At 41.9% G+C, this 24,460-nt stretch overlaps 1 protein-coding gene and 1 pseudogene across 1 annotated transcript in view; one reads left to right on the top strand and one right to left on the bottom strand.

The window, feature by feature from the left end:
- Nucleotides 1-3,315: 3,315 nt before the first annotated feature.
- Nucleotides 3,316-24,460, top strand: part of LOC136476410 (beta-sesquiphellandrene synthase) — a 37,222-nt gene continuing 16,077 nt past the window's right edge. Inside the window, exons 1-5 of the mRNA XM_066474234.1 lie at nt 3,316-3,453; nt 3,526-3,778; nt 4,983-5,346; nt 5,460-5,678; nt 6,653-6,788. Coding sequence (XP_066330331.1) covers nt 3,331-3,453; nt 3,526-3,778; nt 4,983-5,346; nt 5,460-5,678; nt 6,653-6,788 — 1,095 coding nt within the window. The 5' untranslated portion in view covers nt 3,316-3,330. The remainder of the gene's footprint in view (nt 3,454-3,525; nt 3,779-4,982; nt 5,347-5,459; nt 5,679-6,652; nt 6,789-24,460) is intronic.
- Nucleotides 14,742-16,462, bottom strand: LOC136476411 (uncharacterized; annotated as a pseudogene).

Here is a 24,460-nt window from a genome sequence, read left to right as displayed (position 1 = left end):
TGATTTTAAACTGGCCAAGGACTGCGGCCACTATTTTGAGAAAAGTCAGGGGTGAAAACAGAAGAAATAGTGATCTCTTTTTAATTACTTTTGAATACTATTGGACTTCGGGTTAATTTGAGAAAACAACAGGGTCTCTTTTGCTAAAGTGTTGTGGCTAGCGGGGTTGACCCGGTCTTCACCGATGTGGACGCCACATGGCAAACTAGGGTTGGCCAGGTCCGGTGGACCGGTGTGCACTGTGCCGTGGACTGGTTCGGGTGGACCTAGTCTACAGTTTCGTGGACCGGAAGGGTACGGGGAAATTAAACTCTAATCTCGACCGTTGATCATGCAGCGAGCGGCTGAGAAAGAAGGGAGGGAGCCGGCACAGTGCTGCAGCGATGGTGCCATTGATAGAATGGCTTGGACCTCGCCAGAGTTCGTGAATACAATGAATCTGGCCTCGGTTGCTTCAACTGATAACATGGGTAGGTAGATCTTGAGCTGACAAACACGATGGTGGTATTGGTTGAGATCGAGACGAGATGGAGACGATGGTGTGCGTGATTTTGCGGCTTAGGTTCACCGGCAAAACTCCGACGTGCACAAAGACAAGACAGAGAGCGAGAGGGGGGCATAGTGCGGTACCATCTGATTTCTTTCCTCCATGCGAAGGCCGGAGAGCGGCTCGAGGTGACGGCGAGGCACGACAGCGATTAGATGCACTTGGCGGTGATAGCCTAGGGTTGTGACGCACGACAAAGCTAGAGCGAGGCTGCGTAGCGGCTCGGTTAGGGCTAGGTGAGGGGGCAAGGGGCAGGGGGCTCGCTATTTAAGGCTGGGCAGCGTAGGTACAGAGAGGGGGCGTGGACGGGGGGACACAGCCACCGCATGAGTCTGGGTAGGACACGACGAAAGTGGGAGACAGATCTGATAGGGCGGCCCCACCTGTCGGCGTAAGAGAGAGGGAGGGCGTGCTGTCAAAGAGGGTGAGAGAAGGAGCGCGTGGCGCGCTAGCTGAGCTAGGCTGCAGGCTTGGGCCGAGGCCGAGTGAGATAAACAGAAGGAGAGGGAGAGCGATGGGCCGGCTTGCCAGTGGGGAAGGGAAGGGAACCAGGCTGAGAGAGGGCTGACCCATGCGGTAGAGTGAGGGGAAGGAGCAGGCCGAGCAGGCCTTCGGGCCAGGAATGAGAGAAGGAGATTTTTCCCATTTCTTTTTCCAAAACCTTTCTATTTTCTTTTCTTAATTCAAATCAAATTTAAAACATGAACCAAATCAAATTCCGATGTAGTTTCAAGTATACTTTTCAACTCAAATAAAAATGAGCAATTTTGGTAAGTTTTCAAAAATAAATTTTACAACTTTTTAAATGCTTTTATTTTCTAATTTTCTTTTCTTTTATTTTAAAGCCATTTTCCAACTTATTTTCAAAATACAATTTAAACCATTTTCAAAAGAATTTGAATTCATTTTGAGTTCTAGTCAAAACCACTCAACCAAATAAATTAAATGCTCCGGCATGTATGCACATCCATGTTGCTACTCCTTATGATGAATTTTAATATAATGAAGAATATTCTTTTTCCTATATTTCATGTGCACAAAAATTCATAAATAAATCATTTTAACTCTATTTTCAAAGGAGCAAATTTTATGGTGTTACACAACACTAGTAATAGATTTGTCCGAGCCACAACACTAGAAAAATATTCATAACTTAAACATATGAAATTCAATGAATACACTCTTTATAGTTGACAATTTTTTATTTAAATTATATATAGTCCCAAAATTTCATTTTAAGTTCCCAGATTTTTTTAATTCAAAATTTAGAATTTTCGGTTAACCTTGGATGGTGACATAGTCTACACAAAAGTTATAGATACGATCTATAACTCTAAGTCATTTACAGTCTTAAATATTCATTTTATGTTCTCATGTTTTGAAATTTAAAATTTAGAATATTCAAACGACTTCAAATGTTGACATTATCTATTCTAGAGTTGAAATTTTCAACATGATATGCAAAATTTGTAGCTGACAAGTTTTTTATTCCAAAAAACTTAGACACCCAAATATTTGTTTTCAAATTCTCAAATTTCGAGTTTCAAATTTACAAATTTTCAAACTATCTCTAATGGAGACATGCCCTATACCAAAATCGTAACACTAATTATCTTATTTGAAATAGTTTGGGGTCCAAAATATTTACTATAAAACTTCCAAAGGTTAATGTAAAATTACAATTTATTCCTATTCTTAAGATAGTGTGTGTGGACTGCCATGATGACAAGTGCCTCTACATGGCAAGAAACATAGAGTGAGTAATTTTTTTAAAAAAAGAAGAGGTCAAGTTATAGACTTACAGTACTATGGAAGCGTGATTTGAGTGTAGCTCACCTAGTTAGATGTCTTATGGTGAAACCTATCTAGTCGGGTTCAAGTTCTCATATTTTTTTAGATTTGTTTTAGAATCTAACAATGTTATTCTTTAGTTAATAGGTGACGTGTCCGTCAACATCAAGACATCTTTGGTAACTTTGTAAACTTCGAGATATGTGGGATCAGTCTTTAAAGGTGCTCATAAGGATATGGTTTGTGTGTAGTCACATGGGTGAGTGTACAGACGTGTTTGCTGCTGGCTTCTGTGTCTGTGTGATTCGCAAAAAATAATATTATGAAACTATTTTGGATCTAGCCAATAACAGTTTTAAAGTTCAGTCTTTTCTTATGTAGGAAGCATTTTATTAATTCAAGTTCATTGCATCGAATTGATATAATAATCATGAAGCCACTTTTGTTCATTAGAATTTGCAAAAATCACAATCTAAACAGAAAAACGAAACAGCCTGGCACTATCATTTTTTAGATGAGATGGTTATCCACAGGGCGGATTTGGGGGGACCCCTCTACCTGCATGAACACAGAAGCTCTCTCTACAAGTCTTGGACAAAGGAGATTAGGTGAAGTAGAAGAAGAGAGAGAAGAAGAAGAAAAAGAGGAGGAAGAACAGTTAGGAGAGAGGCGAATAATCAGCCACCCAACATGTGCAAACAAGTGGCAGACTTGTACTAGATTGCAGTTAACCGTCAGTCCGTCACTATCTGCTTCCATGCAAGCATCATTAATATTTTACTTCCATGGAAGCATCATTAATCATTAATATATATTTGACTTCCATGCACGCATCATTAACATTTGACTTATTTGCCGTCACTCTGCTGGGGGGCACTAGATTCCTCCGGCAACATACGCAATGTTGCTGGTCCGCAGCGCCTATAAGTAAAGAATCTAGCTGCAGACCTCAAAGATCACCAAGAGGAAGAATTAAGACAGACATCTAGAATATGGCGCTTACGCCTTCAGTTTGCTCTATCAATGATGTTCAGGGGCTGCAAAAAGACCGGACCTTCCACCCGAGTCTGTGGGGTGATTTTTTCCTGACATACCAGCCGCCAACTGCACCTAAGGTAAACAAGCATCAGAATGAAGTTGCTTTATTTGACATTCGGGTTATAAAAAAATTACTTTGTCCTGTGCAGCGTGCATACATGGCAGAAAGGGCTGAACTGTTAAAGGAAGAAGTTAGGAAGATGGTGAAGAGTGCAAATGAAATACAAAATATTTTAGATCTTATACTCACACTACAGAGACTTGGACTAGATAACCACTACGAGAATGAGATCGATGAGCTATTGAGCTTTGTTCATGATTCCGATTACGATGATAAAGATCTGAATTTAGTCTCACTGCGATTTTATCTTCTACGGAAACATGGTTACAACGTGTCATCTGGTAAGCCTTACCTTTAGTATATATACTGGAAATGTTTCATTAGTTACTACTGGAAACAACAAACAAGTGCACCAAAACTCGTACTAACAGGCTGTTGTGGACGTTATTAACCAAAGACTGCTACTCCTTGTCAAGCTCTTTTATTGATATCCATGCTTCATCTCATGATTCATGTACCCTTTTTGTGGGCAACAAGTTTATAGGACAAACTGCTTTTGTTATCAACATGTAGATCTCTATATAATACACTGATATACTGCCTTCATCCTAGCAAGTTACTTTACCATCCAAAAGTTGTCCCAGAAAACTTGATTTGGACTGCTTACAAAGTCCTACAATATGTATGGCATAAACAAGAAAAGTCACTACAGGAAACTAGAATTACCTTGAGTGCTAGGAATTTCCTTGAGGGCCAAAACAAAACCGTCAAGGAATATATAGTTTCCTTGGCGGTGCTACTGAACTCTCAAGGAAACATGTATTCCTTGGAGGTTGAAGTAAATCGCCAAGGAATATGGGTGTTTTCTTGGCGGTTTGTAACACCTCAAGGAAATGACATTTCCTTGAGTGTTATTGTAAACAACCCAGAAAATTATTGTTTCCTTGAGTGTTGTTCTCAACAGCCAAGGAAAATACCTATTTCCTTTGGTGTTATTCTAAACCGTCAAGTAAATTACCTTGGCGGTTAATGACAGTCAAGGAAAACTATAATTTCCTTGGAGGTGAAGAGTGGCCAAGGAAACAACAATTACCTTGGTGGTCTAGAGTGTTTTCTTGGAGGTTGTCGGCCCTCAAGAAAATTAGTTTACTTGGCGGCTGTCGACCCTCAAGAAAACTACTTTCCTTGGCGGTTGTAACATTTCCTTGGCCCTTCGGCAAATTAAGTATGGCCCAAGTTTACTTGGCGGCCGGCCTCCAAGAAATCATCCTTGAGTGCCAAAACCGCCAAGGAAACTAATTTCCCTTATCTTCTATCCTTGAGTGAATTTGCTTGATGGTTTGTGGCCAAGGATCATTTACTTGGCGGTTTAACCCCTTTCCTTGGCGGTTTTTGGCACTCAAGGCAATTCAGGATTGTGGTAGAGTGAAAGTATCATGGTAAAATTAAAATGTTTTGAGGCTCATAGAAACTTTTATATCTTGTATTTAATTTGTATGCTTTTGGAAAAAAATTCTACATTTTTCCATTTGTTTCTCTTTCCAGATGTCTTTAAGTGCTTTCAAGATAAGGAAGGAAATTTTGTTGCGAAGGATACAAAAAGTCTCTTGAGCTTATATAATGCAGCATACCTTAGGATCCATGGAGAGCAAGTACTTGATGAAGCCATTATATTCACTAGACGCCAACTTGAAGCTGTATTAGATTCTTTGGAATCAACATTAGCAGATGAAGTATCTCTTACCCTTCAAACACCTCTCTTCCGAAGGGTTAGAATACTGGAAACAAGAAACTATATCCCAATCTATGAAAAGGAAGCTGCACGAAATGAAGTCATATTAGAGTTCGCAAAATTGAATTTCAACCTTCTTCAGCTTATTTATTGTGAGGAGTTAAAAAAGGTCACACTGTAAGTTAATTCAAACTTTGAACTGTAAATTTCTTATCAATAAGTTTGCAAAGTTCGCCTAACGAACTTCAATTATTCAATGTGTATTTACCTTAATGTATATATCATGACAGATGGTGGAAGCAGCTTAATGTTGAGACAAACTTAAGTTTTATTCGAGATAGAATTGTAGAATGTCATTTCTGGATGACAGGAGCATGCTTTGAACCTCAGTATTCTCTTACACGAGTTCTAACTACGAAGATGACAGCCTGTATCACAATATTAGATGACATAATGGATACCTACAGTACAACTGAGGAGGCCATGCTCCTTGCTGAAGCAATATACAGGTACAGTGAGCCTCCTTTGCATTCTAATGATCTTGTAACTTCATCATGTCATCCAACCCTGCCACAAATCGATCAGTGCATTTTTTATAGATTGCATATGTAAATCACCTGTGCCATGGTGCGGGCTAGTTTCATGGGCAGTAGCTACCACATAATGGATTCCAAGCATGATGGGGGGAGTGGTATATTAGGTTGCCCCTTCTCTACTAATTTAGTTAAGAAGTTATCTTTAAGAGTGTGAGTCTATTTAGTAGTTAGTTTATTTGTATAGTATGTATAGCCTTTTGCATTGTATATGTGTGGTACATGTTGCATTCTTATACATCAAGATACATTTGACTATATAAATGAAAGATCACTTGACTTTTGAGGTTGTGATCTATTTCCCCTATCTCTCTATTTTTCTACATGGTATCATGAGACTGCAATCTTTGATCCTTCTCCTTCCTCTACCAAATCCCTGAACCTACCACCGCGAATCTTGTAAGTGCCTAGCCCTCGTGTCGTGATCCACCTCACCAGCAGAGATGACGGCACAATCGCATCAAGTTGACTAAGTCAAAATAGCGACTGAGTCAAAACAGTGAGCTTATATCCTAAACGGTGAAAATGGGGAACTTAGATATGGCTACAAAGAATGTTTGTTCTGAAGTTCAATAGTTAATAATAAAGTCTAAAATCTCTTCCACATAGCTTCTATAAATTGGATCCTTCCCATCCTCCCTAGTTCAACCATATGCACAATTTTTTTTGACCGAAACCATATGTACAATTACCAGATCATGCCCACACATATACGCGATCGAGTCCTTGATGTTTCAGCTATTCTCGTCCCATGGATAATATCCATTATTCATGAATAGATACTGAATTATTCACAACCAAATATAGTGAATTTTGATTAAAAACTTTGCATGGAGATGCATTGCAGCTATTCTGATTCTCTTATGGTTTCAATGGATTGTAAAATGCAGCTGGGAAGAGAACGCCGCAGAACTACTTCCAGAATACATGAAGGATTTCTATCTGTACTTATTGAAGACAATTGATTCGTGTGAGGATGAACTAGGAGCAAACAGAAGCTTCCGGACATTTTATCTCAAACAAGTGGCAAGTCTTGTGTTTGTTCTTAATTGCTAGTTATAGAGAGCAAATGCATGCGTGCACTTTATAGTAGTTAATTAAAGGGGAACTGGTAGCCTATGTCAGGATTGGTACGGTATGCCCTTGCCTGTTCTTTACACTATCGACAAACCTTAGGATTCCTCTGCACAATGGTACAGTGCACCTGGACGCCTATATTGGTTATGTCCAAACCATATCGAAACATGTTGACCAAGCTTTTCATCATTGTTGGCACCCATGCGCGCATACAGCCATACCTCATCACTTATATAATAGTGTCGAACTTGATTTCTAGTATGACCACTAATCCAGTGAAACATGCACATCTGTTTAGTAGGCTGCTCTTAATTATTTTCCTTGAAATATTGTTTGAATAGATCACACACTACTACAGAAAGGTCATCACAACTGGTTCTTAACCCCCATCACCGCCGGTTGGTAACACAAACCGACAGTGATGATGAGACCTACTTTCACTGGCGGTTGGTAACTGTTGACACCGTTTTTTGCACGTGTCAAAATGATCGGAGTGGACTAATCGGCAAGGGGAAAGTTACTGTATACTTGATAGCCGATGAAAGCCAGCTTGTAAAGATGGTTGTCGATAGCTGGTGATGGTCGATGGAGAGGTTGATTTAGACTCGGGCGTTGCCGATGAGGTTGAAGGTGTCATTGTCGATGCCGATGAAGGGAGGCTTGAAGACTACTGCCGATGAAACAGGGAGTATGCCGATGAAGGAAGACTTGAGGACTACTACCGATGAAACAAGGAGTATGCTGATGAAGGAAGACTTGAGGACTACTGCCGATGAAACAGGGGGTATGCCGATGGGAAAGAGGACGGTGAGATTTCCATCGTAATTGAGGCGGACAGGGAAATAGATAGGAGTTGATTTCCTTTTCTATATTTGTTAGAGTATGATTCATGTAAGAGTCACGTGTTTCCTTAGATATGGGCTTGGTGTCCTAGTTGTGTTTGGTTGTGTCTCTTTAGATCAAGGTATAAATATGGAGTGAGAGGCAATGTAATTGGATATATCAATCAATATCAAAACCAATTTTTACTCCCATTTGCATCTACTTACTTTTCGGCGACTTCGTCAATTTGCATTATTTTCTCTTTACGAGTTCTCATTGATTCGGCGAGCTGCATCGCTTCAGTGCGACCTTCGGCGATCCTCGAGTTCCGCGTGAGTACCTCTTGGCTGTGACTTCCAGGCGTATCGCTGTTGTCAGGACCAAAGTGCTCGTATCTTCATCCTTGTCGATTAACAGGTCAAATCGACTAGCACGCCTTGGATATCGATTCGGGTATTAGCCCTTTGTGTTTGCAGATCCACTTTTGCATCAACACATCTTTTGGCACGCCCGGTGGGACAAACCAATCCGATCAATATGTTCAATTCCGAGATCGATGCGGGGAACGTTATCGCGGTATCAGAAGAAGATCTTAAGGAAGAGCAGAGGCAGGCTATGGAAAAGGCCGTAGAAGAATACAGGCAGCTTTGTCTGAAATCGTTTAGCCTGAACAAGAGTGGACAAGTCATCCAGAAGCAAGATTTGTCGTTGCCTCGGCAGGTTACCTTTGACTCCAATCCTGGTAAACTTCAAGAGATGGTTAATTCTGCAGTAAATCATGCTTTGATTAATCATTCCAATGTGTTGTCCAATACTATTCATAATGCTCTGGTTTGAACTCTCAAAGAAGGACAAGCGTCACCGCATTATGTTGGGCCTGCCTATCACCAACCAGAGCCGGCATCTGTCAATACTCCATCGGCTCCCTCGGCCGTTGTGGGTACAGAAGTTACTTCTTCTCCAGTATCGGCAGGCTTACCTAATATTCAATCTACACCGATACGATCAGATCCGGTACTACCAGGAGGACGAATTTAGCTTAGTACAGATCTATCGGCATCAGCTATGTCAGGCCCTGTATCTCAGAATAGCCAGATTCCTACTAATTGGTGGGGATATGGTATGCCTCCGGAGTCATCTGCTTTCAATCCTGGATTACCTCAAGTGTTTGACGCAGTAGGAAAAGCTCCTATACCATCGGTTGTTTCGCCGATGGCCCAAGTGCCTCAATATGCCACAGCAACTACTGTGCAACCAACTCCAGGGGGTTTCCAGATGCCTTTGGTTCAAACGCCCAGTTCAAATCCATCGGCAAGCTTACTGCCGATGCAGCAGAAAGCCCCTGTTATGAGTCAAACTGGGGTTCAGCTTATGCCTCAAGCTGGTTATAATTATCCAACAATGTCAGCAAATTACCAGCCATCGGTAAGTTTTGTACCGATGGGTTCTAATAATGGTTGGTCAGGACAGTTACCTGTTCAACATACAGTTCAGCAAAATCAACAGATTGCAGGGATTCAACAGGGTTATATGCAAGCTGGTGTCCAGAATCAAGCATCGGTAGCACAGCCGATGAATCCTTTCCAACAGGTTAATGGACCACAAGTAACGGTGAATATGCCGATTGCTGGAGATCGTGGGCCACAAAGATATGTGGAGGGATATCAGCAGGCACTTCCTGTAGAAATTCAGCCAGTTTGTCATTAGGAGGCTGATGCTTTTTGGACCGATAGGATAGCAGAAATTATGAAGGATCAGTTTGGGATAAAGCCCAAGGTCAATACTTATTCTTATCGGACTCCATATCCTCCTGCATATGATTTAATTCCTCTCCCAAATCGGTACAAGGTACCAGATTTCACTAAATTCTCTGGGCAAGATGACACATCAACAATGGAACACGTCAATCGCTTTATTATTCAATGTGGAGAGGCAGCTAGCAGAGATGAATTAAGAGTTCGATTATTTTCATCATCTTTGTCTGGATCGGCATTTACGTGGTTCATTTCATTACCACCAAATTCTATTATTACCTAGGCTGATCTAGAAAAACAATTTCATAAGTATTTCTTTGCTGGAATCCATGAAAAGAAGCTTACCGATTTAGTAAAATTGAGACAGCGCAATGATGAATCGGTAGAGAGCTTTGTGCAAAGACTACGAGATGTAAAAAATAAGTGCTACAGTCTAGTGCTGGATGATCGGCAGCTTGCCGATCTAGCTTTCCAAGGGTTATTGCCACATCTTAAAGACAGATATGCTTCTCAGGAGTTTGAAAGCCTTAGTCATCTTGTGCAAAGGATCTCTGATCAAGATACTAGGGTTTTTGAACCTAAAAAGAATTGGAGTAAAAAGGTATCATTTGTTGAAGAAGTAGGAGATTCTGATTCTGATGAAGAACCAGTTATCGGCTTAGCTGAGTGGGTTAAGAATAAAAAGCCGATATCTTGTCCCTTTGGTCAAAAAGAGCTAGAAAAGTTTACCTTTGATATCACCAAGGCCGACAAAATATTTGATCTTCTGCTTCAAGAGGGCTAAATTAAGCTGTCACCTAATCATGTGATCCCATTAGCAGAAGAGTTGAAGAAGATCTTGTACTGCAAATGGCACAATGCAACTTTACACAGTACAAATGAGTGCAAGGTGTTCAGGCAACAGTTACAATCGGCTATTGAATCTAGGAGAATTAAGTTTGGTACTTCCAATGCCTAAAGGCCGATGAAAATTGATCAACACCCTTTTCCAGCAAATACGTTGGAGGCCAAAGGGAAGACCAAGGTATTGACATCCGAGGCTGCTGAGAAAAACGCATCAGTGGATCCCCAACATCGGATAACTACCGATGATGCAAAAAGTAAGGGTTTGCTGGGAGAAAGCAGTAGTTCCAAAAAACCTCCTCGACCTGGCATTGTGATTACTCATCGAAGGCAGCAGGAGGGTTGGCGTCAGCGTAATGATCGATATCAACAACAGCAAGAAGAAAGACATCGGGAAGAATGGCATCGGCATAAAGATCATTGGAGGTGCCCGTTTTTTATCCATTGCTGGGAAGAAGGTATTAAATTGCCAACTGTTGAAAATTGCCCTGAGTGCAATGGTTATTATGGGGTCAATCGGTCAGAAAGAAGATTTCAACCTGGCAATCAGGGTTTATTTATCAATGAGCCGATCAGAAGCAGAGCATCAGTGCATGATCGGCTGGGGGGCAGACTTAGTGTACATAAAAGGCTTGGTAAATGCACTGGATATTTTCCAAGGAATCAAGAGGAGCTTGAGGAAATGGCAAATGCAAGAGTTCCCGATGAGGAAATATTCTACAGGGACCCTAATATACGCCGTGTAGAATCGACTAGGACCTGTTATCAGCCGGTTTGGAAAACCAAGTTTCCTCGATGGTGCCCGGAGGGTCTAACAAAGACACAGAGAAGGAGGATGCAACGTGAGCGTCAGGAGGATTTATACCAAGAGGAAAATTCCTCCAATGAGAGGTCCGGTCATCAGCAGTGGCAGGTAAAACACAAAAATAAGGGTCCATCGGCAGATGTTAATATGGTATGCATGTTGCCGATGGAATTTTTGGCACTATCTGATAATGAGGAAGAAGTTGTTCTCTCTGATCAAGTAGCTCAGTTGACACTAGATCCAATGATGGCTGTTTTTGAGAAACCTACTGATGACGAGAGACAGCATCTTAAGGCTTTGTTTGTGAAGGGTAGAGTTGATGGGCAGCCTGTGTCTAAGGTACTTATTGATGGAGGGGCTGCGATTAATATTATGCCTTATGTGATGTATCGGAAACTTGGTAAGGGAGATCAAGACTTGACCAAAACCGATATGATGCTGAAAGATTTTGAAGGCAATGTGTCACCGGCTAAAGGGGTAGTATGCGTTGAATTGACCATCGGCAGCAAAACCTTGCCGACGACGTTCTTTGTTATTAACGGCAAGGGTGCATATAATCTACTTCTAGGGAGGGATTGGATTCATGCTAATTGTTGTGTTCCTTCTACAATGCATCAATGCCTCGTACAGTGGATTGGGGATAAGATTGAGGTTGTCCCTGGTGATTCTTCTTATATCATCGCATCGGCAGAGTCAGATACTTATGAGCGAACTAAATGCATATTAGGAGAAGCTTGGGAAAAAGAGTTCCTTAGAGTTGCTGATTATGAAATTCCACCGATCCAAGCAGTCGGTTCTGAAGAAGAGTTTTAATGGATAGGTTTGCCGATGATGGAAAATTAGGTCAAGGGTTCACATCGGCAGATGATTTAGTAGAAGTAGATATCGGTGATGGCGATAGGCCAAGACCTACTTTTATTAGTGCTAAGTTAGATTCCAAGTGTAAGCAGCAAATAATTGATGTGTTAAAAGAGTATAAAGATTGTTTTGCTTGGGATTATACTGAGATGCCTGGGTTAGACCGATCGGTAGTTGAACATCGGTTACCTATCAAATCTGGATTTCGGCCACATTAGCAGCCAGCGCGCCGATGCAACCCTAATATACTTCCTGATATTAAGGCCAAAATAACTAAATTAATTGAGGCAAAGTTTATTCGGCAGTGTCGATATGCAGAGTGGATCTCTAATGTGGTTCCTGTTTATAAGAAGAATGGAAAGCTTCGTGTTTGTATTGATTTCAGGAATCTCAATAAAGCCACACCGATGGATGGCTATCCAATGCCGATTGCTGATTTGTTGATTGATGATGCAGCCGGACATCAAATTATCAGCTTCATGGATGGTAATGCAGGCTATAATCAAATATTCATGGCTGAAGAAGATATTCCCAAGACTGCTTTCAGATGTCCAGGTCATGTGGGGTTGTTTGAGTGGATAGTTATGACGTTTGGTTTGAAAAATGCCGGCGCTACTTATCAGAGAGCTATGAACTTTATTTTTCATGAATACATCGGCACATTAGTAGAGATCTACATTGATGATGTGGTGATTAAGTCTGGAGATATCACAAAACATCTAGCCGATCTACGAATGATACTGGAGTGTACAAGGAAGCATGGATTGAAGATGAATCCTAATAAATGTGCATTTGGTGTATCGGCAGGTCAATTCTTGGGTTTTATGGTGCATCAGTGGGGCATCAAAATCAGTAGGAAGTCTATTGATGCAATTAACAAGGTGGTTGCTCCTGCCAATAAGACTGAATTGCAATCTTTGATCGGTAAGATTAATTTCATTAGAAGATTCATATCTAATCTGTCGGGTAAGATCAAGGCTTTCAGTCCATTACTTAAATTGAAGGCTGATCAGGAATTTGTATGGGGAGCTGAGCAGCAGTTAGCCCTCGATGAAATTAAGAAATATTTAACAAATCCTCCAGTGCTAGTTCCACCTCAACACGGGAAGCCTTTCAGGTTGTATTTGTCAGCTGATGATACTGTTATTGGTTCAGCTCTTATTCAAGAATTTGAAGGGAAAGAACGTGTTATTTATTATCTGAGCAGAAGATTAGTGGATGCTGAGACAAGGTATTCGGCCGTCGAAAAATTATGTCTATGTTTATACTTTTCTTATGTCAAATTGAGACATTATTTGTTATCTGCCGAATGTACGGTCATATGCAAAGACGACGTAGTCAAGTACATGCTGTCAATGCCGATATTAAGTGGTAGAATCGGCAAGTGGATTTTAGCATTATCAGAATTTGAACTACGTTACGAATCGACCAAGGCAGTTAAGGGGCAAGTTATGGCTGATTTCGTTACTCAGCATTGTAATACAGTGGACTCTCTGGAGATTGCCCCTTGGACACTTTTCTTCGATGGTTCCACATGCGGTGAAGGAGTAGGTATCGGCATTGTGTTGATTTCACCTCAAGGAAGGAAGTATGAGTTTTCATTGCCGATTGTTGCTACATCGACAAACAATCAGGCTGAATACCAAGCCTTGATAAAAGGGTTAGAATTACTGAAGGAGATATGTACCGATGCTGTTGAAATCTTTGGTGATTCTATGCTAGTTATAAATCAATTAACTGGAATTTATGAATGCCGAAGTGAAGCTTTGATTTCGTATTATGAAAGATGTTTGCAATTGTTGAAAGGATTTAGAGATTTTCGTCTTGAACATATCTCTCAGTTGCATAATGAGGAAGCTAATCGACTAGCTCAGCATGCTTCAGGGTATCAGCCTATTCAGGAAGTGCTAACATCGGCAGTTGATACCGATGACTGGAGGAAGGAGGTTGTCGATTACTCCCTCCATTCAAAAATTGGGGGCGTATTACCAAAATTTTTTTTTTCAAAAATTGGGGGCGTATAATGTATGGACCTCTTCCCCATGCGCCGGCGCTCATCGTACGAGACTTGGCCTCCTCGTAACTTTCGCGGCATTCATGCAGCGCCATCTTCCGTCACTTCAAGTGCCTCTCTCCGTTCCCTCCCGTTAGCGATCCTGGCCGCGCTGGAGTATAAGTCACGCCAAAGGAAGTCGCGAGTCACGCCGCCGCCGAGTCACGTACGCGCTGAGAGCCACGCCGCCGAGTCGCGAGTTGCTCCACGCCGCCACGCCGCCGCGCTGCGAGTCGCTCCACGCTGGCGCGCTGCAGCAAGACGATGGATCGCCATGACGGCGACGGCAAGGTCTCATACGTGCGTGGCGTCAACTGGGCACCAGATTCTACCGACGACGATGAAGGCTCGATGGCTGAGAGTGAAGTGCAACACGAAGATGAAGACCCCATGGCCGAGAGCGAGGTACAGTTTGTTCAGGATACTTATGCAGGTGAGACTGAGGTGCCGGACTCCCAGATGGACATTGCCGACGTCGACGAACCTGACGTCGAGCATGCCCTTGAATCATTTGCTTCCAAGTTTCTGGACGACAAGGTAAAAAATGAAGCCTGCAGTTTGATGCTCCCTGTGTTGCTTCCTCGCTTGTATGGAGATCACGACAAGGATGTGAATGATGCTGCAGTATCGCTGCTTTGGATGAGTCGTGGATACATTGGATGAGTCATGGATACACCAATGTATGAGAACTACTACTAGGAAGTTCGAGTAACTGATAATTTCCATGCATTACATTTGTAAAAATACTACTTCTTCTACCCAACAAATTGAAGTGCTTGAAAATAGGGATACAGTGCCGACACATTACATTTTCGCTAACACTACTTCTACCCAACAAATTGAAGTGCTTGAAAATAGAGTTGTTGAGCACAACTCAAAGTAGTAGGAAGACGACCCTGCATCTCCAAAGTCTTTTTCTTCATGTGAGGAATGTTGTAGTGCTGGCCTCCATTGTGCTTCATGATCTCCATCATGCAAGCCTGCTGAGTTAGAAAAATACGGTTGGACCTTTGCACAAGATAGTCCTGATATGCCTTATCAACCTTTGTTACAATGCCGTTAATGTTGTTTGGTGTTCCCTTTTCAAATAATGCCTGAATTGCTGCAAAAAACCAAGATCCAATACATTAAGGTCAGGAGAATTGGGAGGTTGGCATGTGAGCCTAATGTCCCAACCATCTGCTTGTGCGGCCTGAACAAATGCAGGGTCATTCACAGCAATGTGTGTCCTAGCATTGTCTTGTTGTATGTATATGGGCAATCCTTTCTCTTCTGCAGGCCACTTTGCTTTGATTGCGGGTAGAACCTTGTTCACCATGAAATCCTGGCTCACTTCCTTGGGTACCGACGTCATGGCTTTTGTTACAAGGGTACCTACAGATGAAAGCCCAAAAAAACAGCTATTTTTACAAAAGACTCATCATTCATGCAAGAAAAAAACTATTTTTAGAAACATTCATCATTCATGTAAGCAAACAAAAAAACAGCTATTTTTAGTACCTGCGTCTCTGTTTGGGCTCCATCTCTTTGCTGGCTCCAATGTGACAAAAGGAAAAATGCCTAGTTTACCATCAAAAGTACACTGTCCATTCTCATCAAATCTAGGCCTCGTAACCACAGCTAGGAACATCACCTTCTCAATAAAATTTTTGCTTTTCACCGCTCTTTGTGGTCTTTCTTCATCATTTGCAAGGTAATATTTTTGGTTCCTACGAGTCCTATAGAACCACTTTTCATCAATGTACACAACATTGTACAGTGGTTTAAAAGACAAAGAATGCTCATTCAGCATGGACAAACAATACTTGACGCGGGCCTTCTTATTGTCATCGGTCAAGCTAAACTTGAGGTCATTAGTGTGCCGACGAAAATAGCCTTCTTTGAATCGGTTATAAAGTGTGGTCTTCTTAACACCCAATGCTTCCGAAAGATCAGCAAAAGTACTGTGCTGACTAACAGGAACATTTTTTATGGCTTCCATGTCTATTTCTATTCTTTTCCTACCACAATTCTTAGACCACTTGTTCACAACATTATTTATTCCACCATCTTTTCCTTTTTTTCCAAATTTTCTGCACAAGTCTTAGAGGCACCTCAAATTTATCTGCAACGTACTTTGAAACCCCATGTTTTAGCCTAGGAGGATCAGTTTTTGCCAGTAGCTCTAGGTATATGGCGATCTTCAAATCATCAGGATAGTACCTCCGTCTATTGTTATTGGAACCTGTAACATATGCATACTATTCATCGTCAAAGAAATAAGATCACCTAAGAAACAAAGGTAGTTGATCTAAAGGGATTATTAGTACAGGAAACTAAAAATCACCATTTGAAAAACCCACTACTTGGACGCCATCTGCTGGAGCATCATCTTGTTCTCCATCTGCTGGAGCATCATCTTGTTCTCCATCTGATCCTTGGCCATGACCTAAGATATGGAACACAGAATCAAAAAAGTTCAGATCATGCACAGAGGGAAGGCACAGCAGATCGAGGATCATGATTAGGTACTCACCTTGATTCTCATCATTCCAGACCATGGCATAATCGAGTTCATTGGCAGAGCCATCCCACTCCTCTATCTCATCCCAAGCTATGGGATTTTCTAAGTCTGATTCTGATGGATTTTGGTTCAAATCGATCTCTAGCCCAGGCATGGTTGTAGTACAGCATGAGTGTGAGATGGAGAGAGATGGAAGGGTTCAGTGGTCTTATATGTAGACCGTGCAAACCTAAATGAGATGTCTATCACGGAGCACCGGCGGCAAATGAAATTTCCTTTTGAAATTTGGTTGCCGCGAAGAAGAAAAACGAAAAGAAGAGAGATTTGAGTGCGTTGTGTGCATGGTGAAAAGGAAAGGACGAAAATTTCGCGCCGTCAATAGGGAAGGAAGAGAATTGCGCGCGCGATGCCAGGCATGGTGAAAAGGAAAGAAAGCAGATTTCGGGTGGTGAAAAGGAAAGCTGAGCACGCACGCTAACGGCGTTTTGGACGGGGTTAGCGGACTGTTTGCTCAGTAATCCAACAGACGCGGGCGAAGTAAATGGAAACAGCTATTTAAGGAGCAATCCTGCATGCGCCAGCTTTCCTTGGTCATCGCGGCACAGCCAAATACGCCCCCAATTTTTGAATGGAGGGAGTATTTAAAGGATCCATATAGAAAGGTTGAGAGACGTATAAGGTTCCAAGCTACTAAGTATGTGCTCCTCGATGATGAATTATATTATCGAACTATAGATGGAGTTTTACTTAGATGTGTTAGCAGTGATGAATCAAAAAGCTTGATGGGTGAAATTCATGAAGGAGTGTGTGGGGCGCATCAATCGGCTTTCAAGATGAAGTGGATGATCAGAAGGAATGGGTACTATTCGCCGACTATTCTTGAAGATTGTTTTAAATATTTTAAAGGATGTCAGGGGTGTCAAAAGTTTGGTAATATTCAAAGAGCGCCTGCATCGGCTATGAACCCTATAATCAAACCGTGGCCGTTCCGGGGATGGGCTATTGATCTCATTGGTCAGATTTATCCGCCATCGAGTAAAGGACATAAATTTATTCTGGTTGCTACCGATTATTTCACAAAATGGGTTGAGGCAATTCCTTTAAAAAAGGTGACATCGGTTAATATGATTGATTTTGTGAAACAGCATATTGTCTACCGATTTGGTATTCCTCAGACTATCACTACCGATCAGGGCACTATGTTTATATCAGGAGAATTTGATGAGTTTGTTGTAGGTATGGGAATTAAAGTTTTAAATTCTTCTCCATATTATGCTCAAGCTAATGGTCAAGCTGAGGCTTCTAACAAAGGGATCATCAAACTCATTAAGCGCAAAATTGAAGAAAATCCTAGGAGGTGGCATACAGTATTAAATGAAGCCTTGTGGTCATATCGGATGTCATGTCATGGTGCAACCAAAGTAACGCCTTATCAGTTAGTATATGGACACGATGCAGTATTGCCTTGGGAAATTAAAATTGGCTCTAGGCGAATACGTTCTCAAAATCAGCTGACAGCCGATGATTATAATACCCTTATGAAGGATGAGTTGGAAGATGTGGCGGGTCATCGGTTAAGGGCTTTAGTTAGCATCGAAGAAAATAAGAAAAGAGTAGCCAGATGGTATGACAAGAAGGTGAAGATAAAGGAGTTTGCCGATGGAGATCTGGTCTGGAAATTGGTTTTACCGATTGGGACTAAAAGTTCAAAGTTTGGAAAGTGGTCTCCTAATTGGGAAGGTCCATATCGGATAAATTAGTCTGTTCCTGGTAACGCATATATTCTAGAAACCCTCGAAGGGGTTGTGTTTCCTAGAGCATTAAATGGAAAATATTTAAAGAAATATTACCCTAGTATCTGGATGGATGCATAAAAGTATAAGTGCCAATAACAGTCCTAGTGGCTAGAATTATGCAAGGATGTCAATGTCTCATAAAGTGCCGATACAATAAACAAGATTACAAGTTCAACAAAGATTGGATAGCTAATATCGCACGCAGGCGAATCTGCTTGGCTTCCTCCATTTATTTGATATCGTCATCGGCAGTACCCTCCATAGGCTTGAGTTTTTTCTTCATGGCCAAAGCTTTGCGAGCCTAGATATCTCTTTCTTGCTGAAGGGCTTTGATGGCATTGGGTAGCTAGCTTTCTTTTTGTTGAGCATGAGTTAAGGCTGCATCGACTTCCTTCAATTCAGCCAATAGAGCCATCTTCCTTGCTGATAAATCCAAGATTTTCTGCTTAAGTTCAGCACCCGAAGTCTGCAAGTTGCCGATGCCCTTGTGCTTCTCATCGGCAATTTGTTTCAGTTGTAGCATCTCTTCTTTGAGTTGAGCCTGAGCTGCTCTATCGGCAATACGTTGAGCAGCCCGTTGATATTGTAGTTGGCGACTCTCTAAATGGGCTGCTGGGAAGAGTACTTCTTCAACATCGGCAGGGACCTGGCCACGGATTGTTTTGAAAATTGCCTTTGCGGGGTCCGAGTCATCTACCAGTTGGGCGGTATCCTGCTGTAGCAAGTTTAGGAGAGCTTCCAACCTGGACTTAGTTTCTGCCGATATTGTTCCCAGTGCAAGGGAAGAACTTGTTTCCTCTCCATCATCGTCAGAGACGTCAATAGCGAAGGAGAATAGGCTGTTTGGGGAGTCTTGTTCCTGAGGAAAAGGAAAGGAGGTCAGTTAAGGATAAGTATGAGTATTATAAATCAGCTAGGTTAATCGGTTTACCTGTTTCAAGGCGATTTCCTGTGCTTGACTAGAGGAAGCAACCTGGAGTATGTCGTGTGGGGGATCGATTGAGCTTGCCGATGGGATATACTCTGTGACTTCATCGGTGGTTGGCTCTTGAGGTATGATGACCGATGACATTGGGGCAGATGTAGGGATCGGCATGGACCTTTGTCGGTTTGGCTGTGCTTCAGCATCTGTTAAAGCTTTGCGCTTTGCTTGGGCATCGGCAACGATTGGCTGGAGGGCATCGGCACTTGTTGATTGTGAAGCTTGGACATCTGGTATGCTTGCCGATGTACCCAATTGTTGCTGCAAAACAAGTGTAAGGTATGATATTTAACAGATAAAATGTAAAGTTAAGAAGATACCTCTGAAGGTTCGTCAAAAGAAGTGGTGCTTGATATCGGAGGAATTGCCGATGATGATCCAGCAGCAGCTCTTACCCCCTGGTGATTAATGTTAATATAGTTTGTGATCGGCATGAGTAGAAATAAACAAGGTTGTTACCTTGAATGCCTTGACCAAGGTTGTAGCAGCGGCCGATGGAGTGGCCCTGGCTGTAGCCAATTTGGACTTGGAGGTGATGGTCTTGGTACGGATCTTCTGGTGAGTCAAAGCGGCTAAGGTGGGAGCGTTGTAGCCGATCGGTGATATTGGGGAAACAGGCCGAAGATCGAAGGGTTTCCCACTTTTGCTCATAGTTGGTGCTGGGTTGTTAACCTGTCATGAGAGAGTTAGTTACCGATATATGAAAGGAAAAAGCGGAAGGGAGCTAAAAGGAACTTACTGCGTCATTGGGAATGGCGTATTCAGGGTCGATCATGTGCCGATATGTGTGAACAGATGTTGCAAATAGTTGTTCCTTCCACTCTCGCCACCATTGCTTATATGACTCGGTGATGAAAGATACTGGCGTCCAGGTGGATATATCAACATCTGTAGTATCGGCATCGGGGGAGAGTTGTACTACCTTGTTCCAATCTGTTCCGCAGGTAATTGTTTCCCTAGGTTTGATCACATCGGCAAAGCAAAGTTTGATTGGTAGTTGCCCAAAAGCCAATTGACGGGATACTGCCGATGGGTTGTAAAATTCATACGTAATGCTGGTGTTTTTCCCGCTACCAAATGTATTTACTGGGATTACCCTGGGAGTAATGATGGCCATCATGAGTTCCTTATCCTGATTCAGAGTGTCATCGGCAAAGTTGAAAAGAAGGGGGAATCTGTTTTCTTCGTCAATATAAGGTACCCAGGCCCTATAATCATGAGAAAGACCATTGTAGAGGCTCTGGAAGAATCTGCCGATCTGGTCTTCATTGGCCTCTGTTCCAGGAAGGACAATTATGGCTTCACCAAAATTGAGGGGTGAGCGTGTTGCTGATTCATCATCCCCAAGCACATGGTCTTCAGCAATTTCTCATGGGAATTGTTGGGCAAAAAAGTCCCATTGCAGACGTTTGTGCATATGGGCATTCAGCCACATGTTGATAAACCACCACGGGCCTCCTAGGTTGCCAATGGGTTCGCCAAGCAAAAGTTTTTGAGACACTTGATGAAGAAGATGATAAGTGGAGCTCAAAAGGTATCGGCCAAGAGGAAACCTTACACCATTAGCCAAAAGTTCAGCTACGGGGAGGAAGGCGTTGGTTGGTCCTACTGATCGACCACAGAAGATAAATTTTTCTAACCACATATTCAAGAATGTGGCATGTTCCCTCTGGTTAAGTGTCCCAATCTTCTGGTATTCTTGAATGTATCCCGTCCAACCGCCGATGTTGCGGGTATTCACCCTATATTCAGATTTTCTACCATAAATGGAGCCTTCATCGGCAGTTGAAATATCCAAGCCAGTGAGCATGTGGACATCGGCAAGTGTAGGAGTAGCTGGGCCATGTCCAAACATAAAAGTGTTTGTTGTGTCTGACCAGAAGTAAGCAGCTGCAATCATCATCGATTCATTCTTCTGCATATCGGCAATAGATAACCTAATGCATTGGTCTAACTTCCGTTCTGCCCAGTATACTTGCATCGATCTATTAACCCTCAAGTACCAATCTTTCCACCCTTTGGTGGTTTTGGGCCAAGATCGAAATGTGTCTTTCCATAAATTCAGAGAGAAATTTTGGGCTCTAAAGGGGATTCTGTTAACCTCTGCATTAATCAGATCGGTTGGATCTGGGTTGCCCATTGGTCCTAGGCATTGGACATGCGGCTGATCGGTTGGAATAACTAATTTGTTGCGCAGTTCCTAAGTTTGAAGGATCCGGAGAACAAAAGAAAGAAATCACCAACTGTATGGATTTGCAAAAACTAGGGGAATCAAAGTAAAGGTAATGGAAGTGGAGCGAACCGTGGGGACGTCGAAGTTGATTGCCATTATCTTGAGGAAGATGAGGGCACGAGCCGGAGACTTGAGGTAACGCTGGAGAAGGGTTCTTGTTGGTTGAGGTCATGTAGTGGTTCGTCGGAGTCGCCGCCGGAAAGAGAAAATGTCAAAGATTGGAGTCTGAGGGTAGAAGACGAGTGTTTCGGAGGAATCTATTTATAAGCCGCTTGGAGTAGGGGTATTTTGGGCTTATCTCTATGCCGCGCGCATGTAGGTCGAAGTGGTTCAGATGGATATGGTAACTGTTCGCACGATAATCAGGGGATTGTACAGATGGGTTGATGGCAAGTAATCATGACTTGGAAGAGATATCGGTATAGGATATTTTAATTCTGAAAATGACAGCATTATCATGTTAAGATCTTGCCGATGGGTTATTGTTTCGGTATCTTAACCATAATCAAGGCAAGAGTGGTTGGCGATTGTGCGATATTTACTGAAGTGCGTGAATCAGGATTAGATTTGATTGGATTTGATAACAGATCAGGTTTTGGCTTGGAGAATGAGTTACGGTAATCTAGAGTAAATTTCGGAGCATTAATGGTTTTATACTCCGAAATTGGGGGGCATGTGTTGACACCGTTTTTTGCACGTGTCAAAATGATCGGAGTGGACTAATCGGCAAGGGGAAAGTTACTGTATACTTGATAGCCGATGAAAGCCAGCTTGTAAAGATGGTTGCCGATAGCTGGTGATGGTCGATGGAGAGGTTGATTTAGACTCGGGCGTTGCCGATGAGGTTTAAGGTGTCATTGTCGATGCCGATGAAGGGAGGCTTGAAGACTACTGCCGATGAAACAGGGAGTATGCCGATGAAGGAAGACTTGAGGACTACTACCGATGAAACAAGGAGTATGCTGATGAAGGAAGACTTGAGGACTACTGCCGATGAAACAGGGGGTATGCCGATGGGAAAGAGGACGGTGAGATTTCCATCGTAATTGAGGCGGACAGGGAAATAGATAGGAGTTGATTTCCTTTTCTATATTTGTTAGAGTATGATTCATGTAAGAGTCACGTGTTTCCTTAGATATGGGCTTGGTGTCCTAGTTGTGTTTGGTTGTGTCTCTTTAGATCAGGGTATAAATATGGAGTGAGAGGCATTGTAATTGGATATATCAATCAATATCAAAACCAATTTTTACTCCCATTTGCATCTACTTACTTTTCGGTGACTTCGTCAATTTGCATTATTTTCTCTTTACGAGTTCTCATTGATTCGGCGAGCTGCATCGCTTCAGTGCGACCTTCGGCGATCCTCGAGTTCCGCGTGAGTACCTCTTGGCCGTGACTTCCGGGCGTATCACTGTTGTCAGGACCAAAGTGCTCGTATCTTCATCCTTGTCGATTAACAGGTCAAATCGACTGGCACGCCTTGGATATCGATTTGGGTATTAGCCCTTTGTGTTTGCAGATCCACTTTTGCATCAACAGTAACGCAAACCGACCATGATAATCCCATCACCGCCGGTTCATAACACGGACCGGAAGTGATAATTATCATCACTGGTTTTATTAAAACTAGAGGTGAAAGTGACGTAGGGAAAGACCATTTCTGTAGTAGTGACACATGTTGTACTAGAAGAATTCAAAACTTATCTTACACGCACAACAAGCTTCATGAATTTTAGATATATATTCACTACACACTACTGTCTTCATGGAATCCACCTGACTTAACAATTATGTGAACATAGAACGTGAATTCACTTATCTGTATGTTGCATACAGTTAAAGGTGTTGGTACGAGGAAGCTCTCAAGAGATAAAATGGCGTACTGAAAATTACGTTCCAGAAACAATCAATGAACACTTAGAACATTAGGACCATCTGTGGGAGCCTTTCAAGTAGCATGTTCTTCACTTGTTGGGATGGGTGACAACATAACAAAGGAAATTCTTGAGTGGCTTTTGACATATCCAGAACTTCTCAAGTCTTTGATGACTATTGCACGACTAACGAATGATATTGCATCAACAAAGGTATTTCCTTCTATGTAAAATTGTGCAGGAGCCTTTTGTTTTGTGAATTTTTGCACCTATATATTATCTTAGTAAATTTAACTTCAGCCCAAATATATAATGCTGTAACCAAACTACTGCACATGATACAAATAAAAAAATCATTAACCATAGCAGTGAATGTATCTCATTAATGACAGGCATATAATTGCAGAACACGCATGTTGAATATATTGATGTGTTCTGTTGCAGCGTGAGCAAAATGTGGGGCACCATGCTTCTACGGTCCAATGTTATATGTTGATGCATGGGACAACAATGGATGATGCATGTGAGAAGATAAAAGAGTTAACTGAAGACACATGGAAGGATATGATGGAACTCTACCTTACACCAACAGAACAACCAAAACTCGTCGCACAAACAATTGTTGATTTTGCAAGGACAGCAAACTACATGTACAAGGAAACGGATGCATTCACTTTTTCCCACACAATCAAAGATATGATAGCAAAACTCTTTGTGGAGCCAATATTATTATTCTAGACACTAAAGAGTGAAAGCCCCTGTTTCATAGCTATTATACTCCTATTAAAATCTCTAATCACTTTCAGTTATGTTGAATAAAGTGATGACCACGAACGAGACTTGTTTTCACCAGGTTATAGAAGTCAGCTATTTAAGATACAATAAGAAATGTTGGAAAGGTTAAAGTTAGAAATGTGTCATCAAATGTATTGTCTACCTGCTCAAGCAATATTGTGTGTCTGTTTCATATATTGCTCTGTTTTCAATCTTTGTAACAATTACCAGGAGGTAAGAAAATAAGATACAATGAAAGATGTGTTAGAAATGCTTTTGTGAGCAGGTGTTTGTTATCACAATTATATTTGTTGCGTATCATCA

This window comes from Miscanthus floridulus, chromosome 8 (assembly GCF_019320115.1).
Source record: "Miscanthus floridulus cultivar M001 chromosome 8, ASM1932011v1, whole genome shotgun sequence".
Classification (NCBI taxonomy): domain Eukaryota; kingdom Viridiplantae; phylum Streptophyta; class Magnoliopsida; order Poales; family Poaceae; genus Miscanthus; species Miscanthus floridulus.
This window is presented reverse-complemented; position numbering and strand designations above follow the sequence as displayed.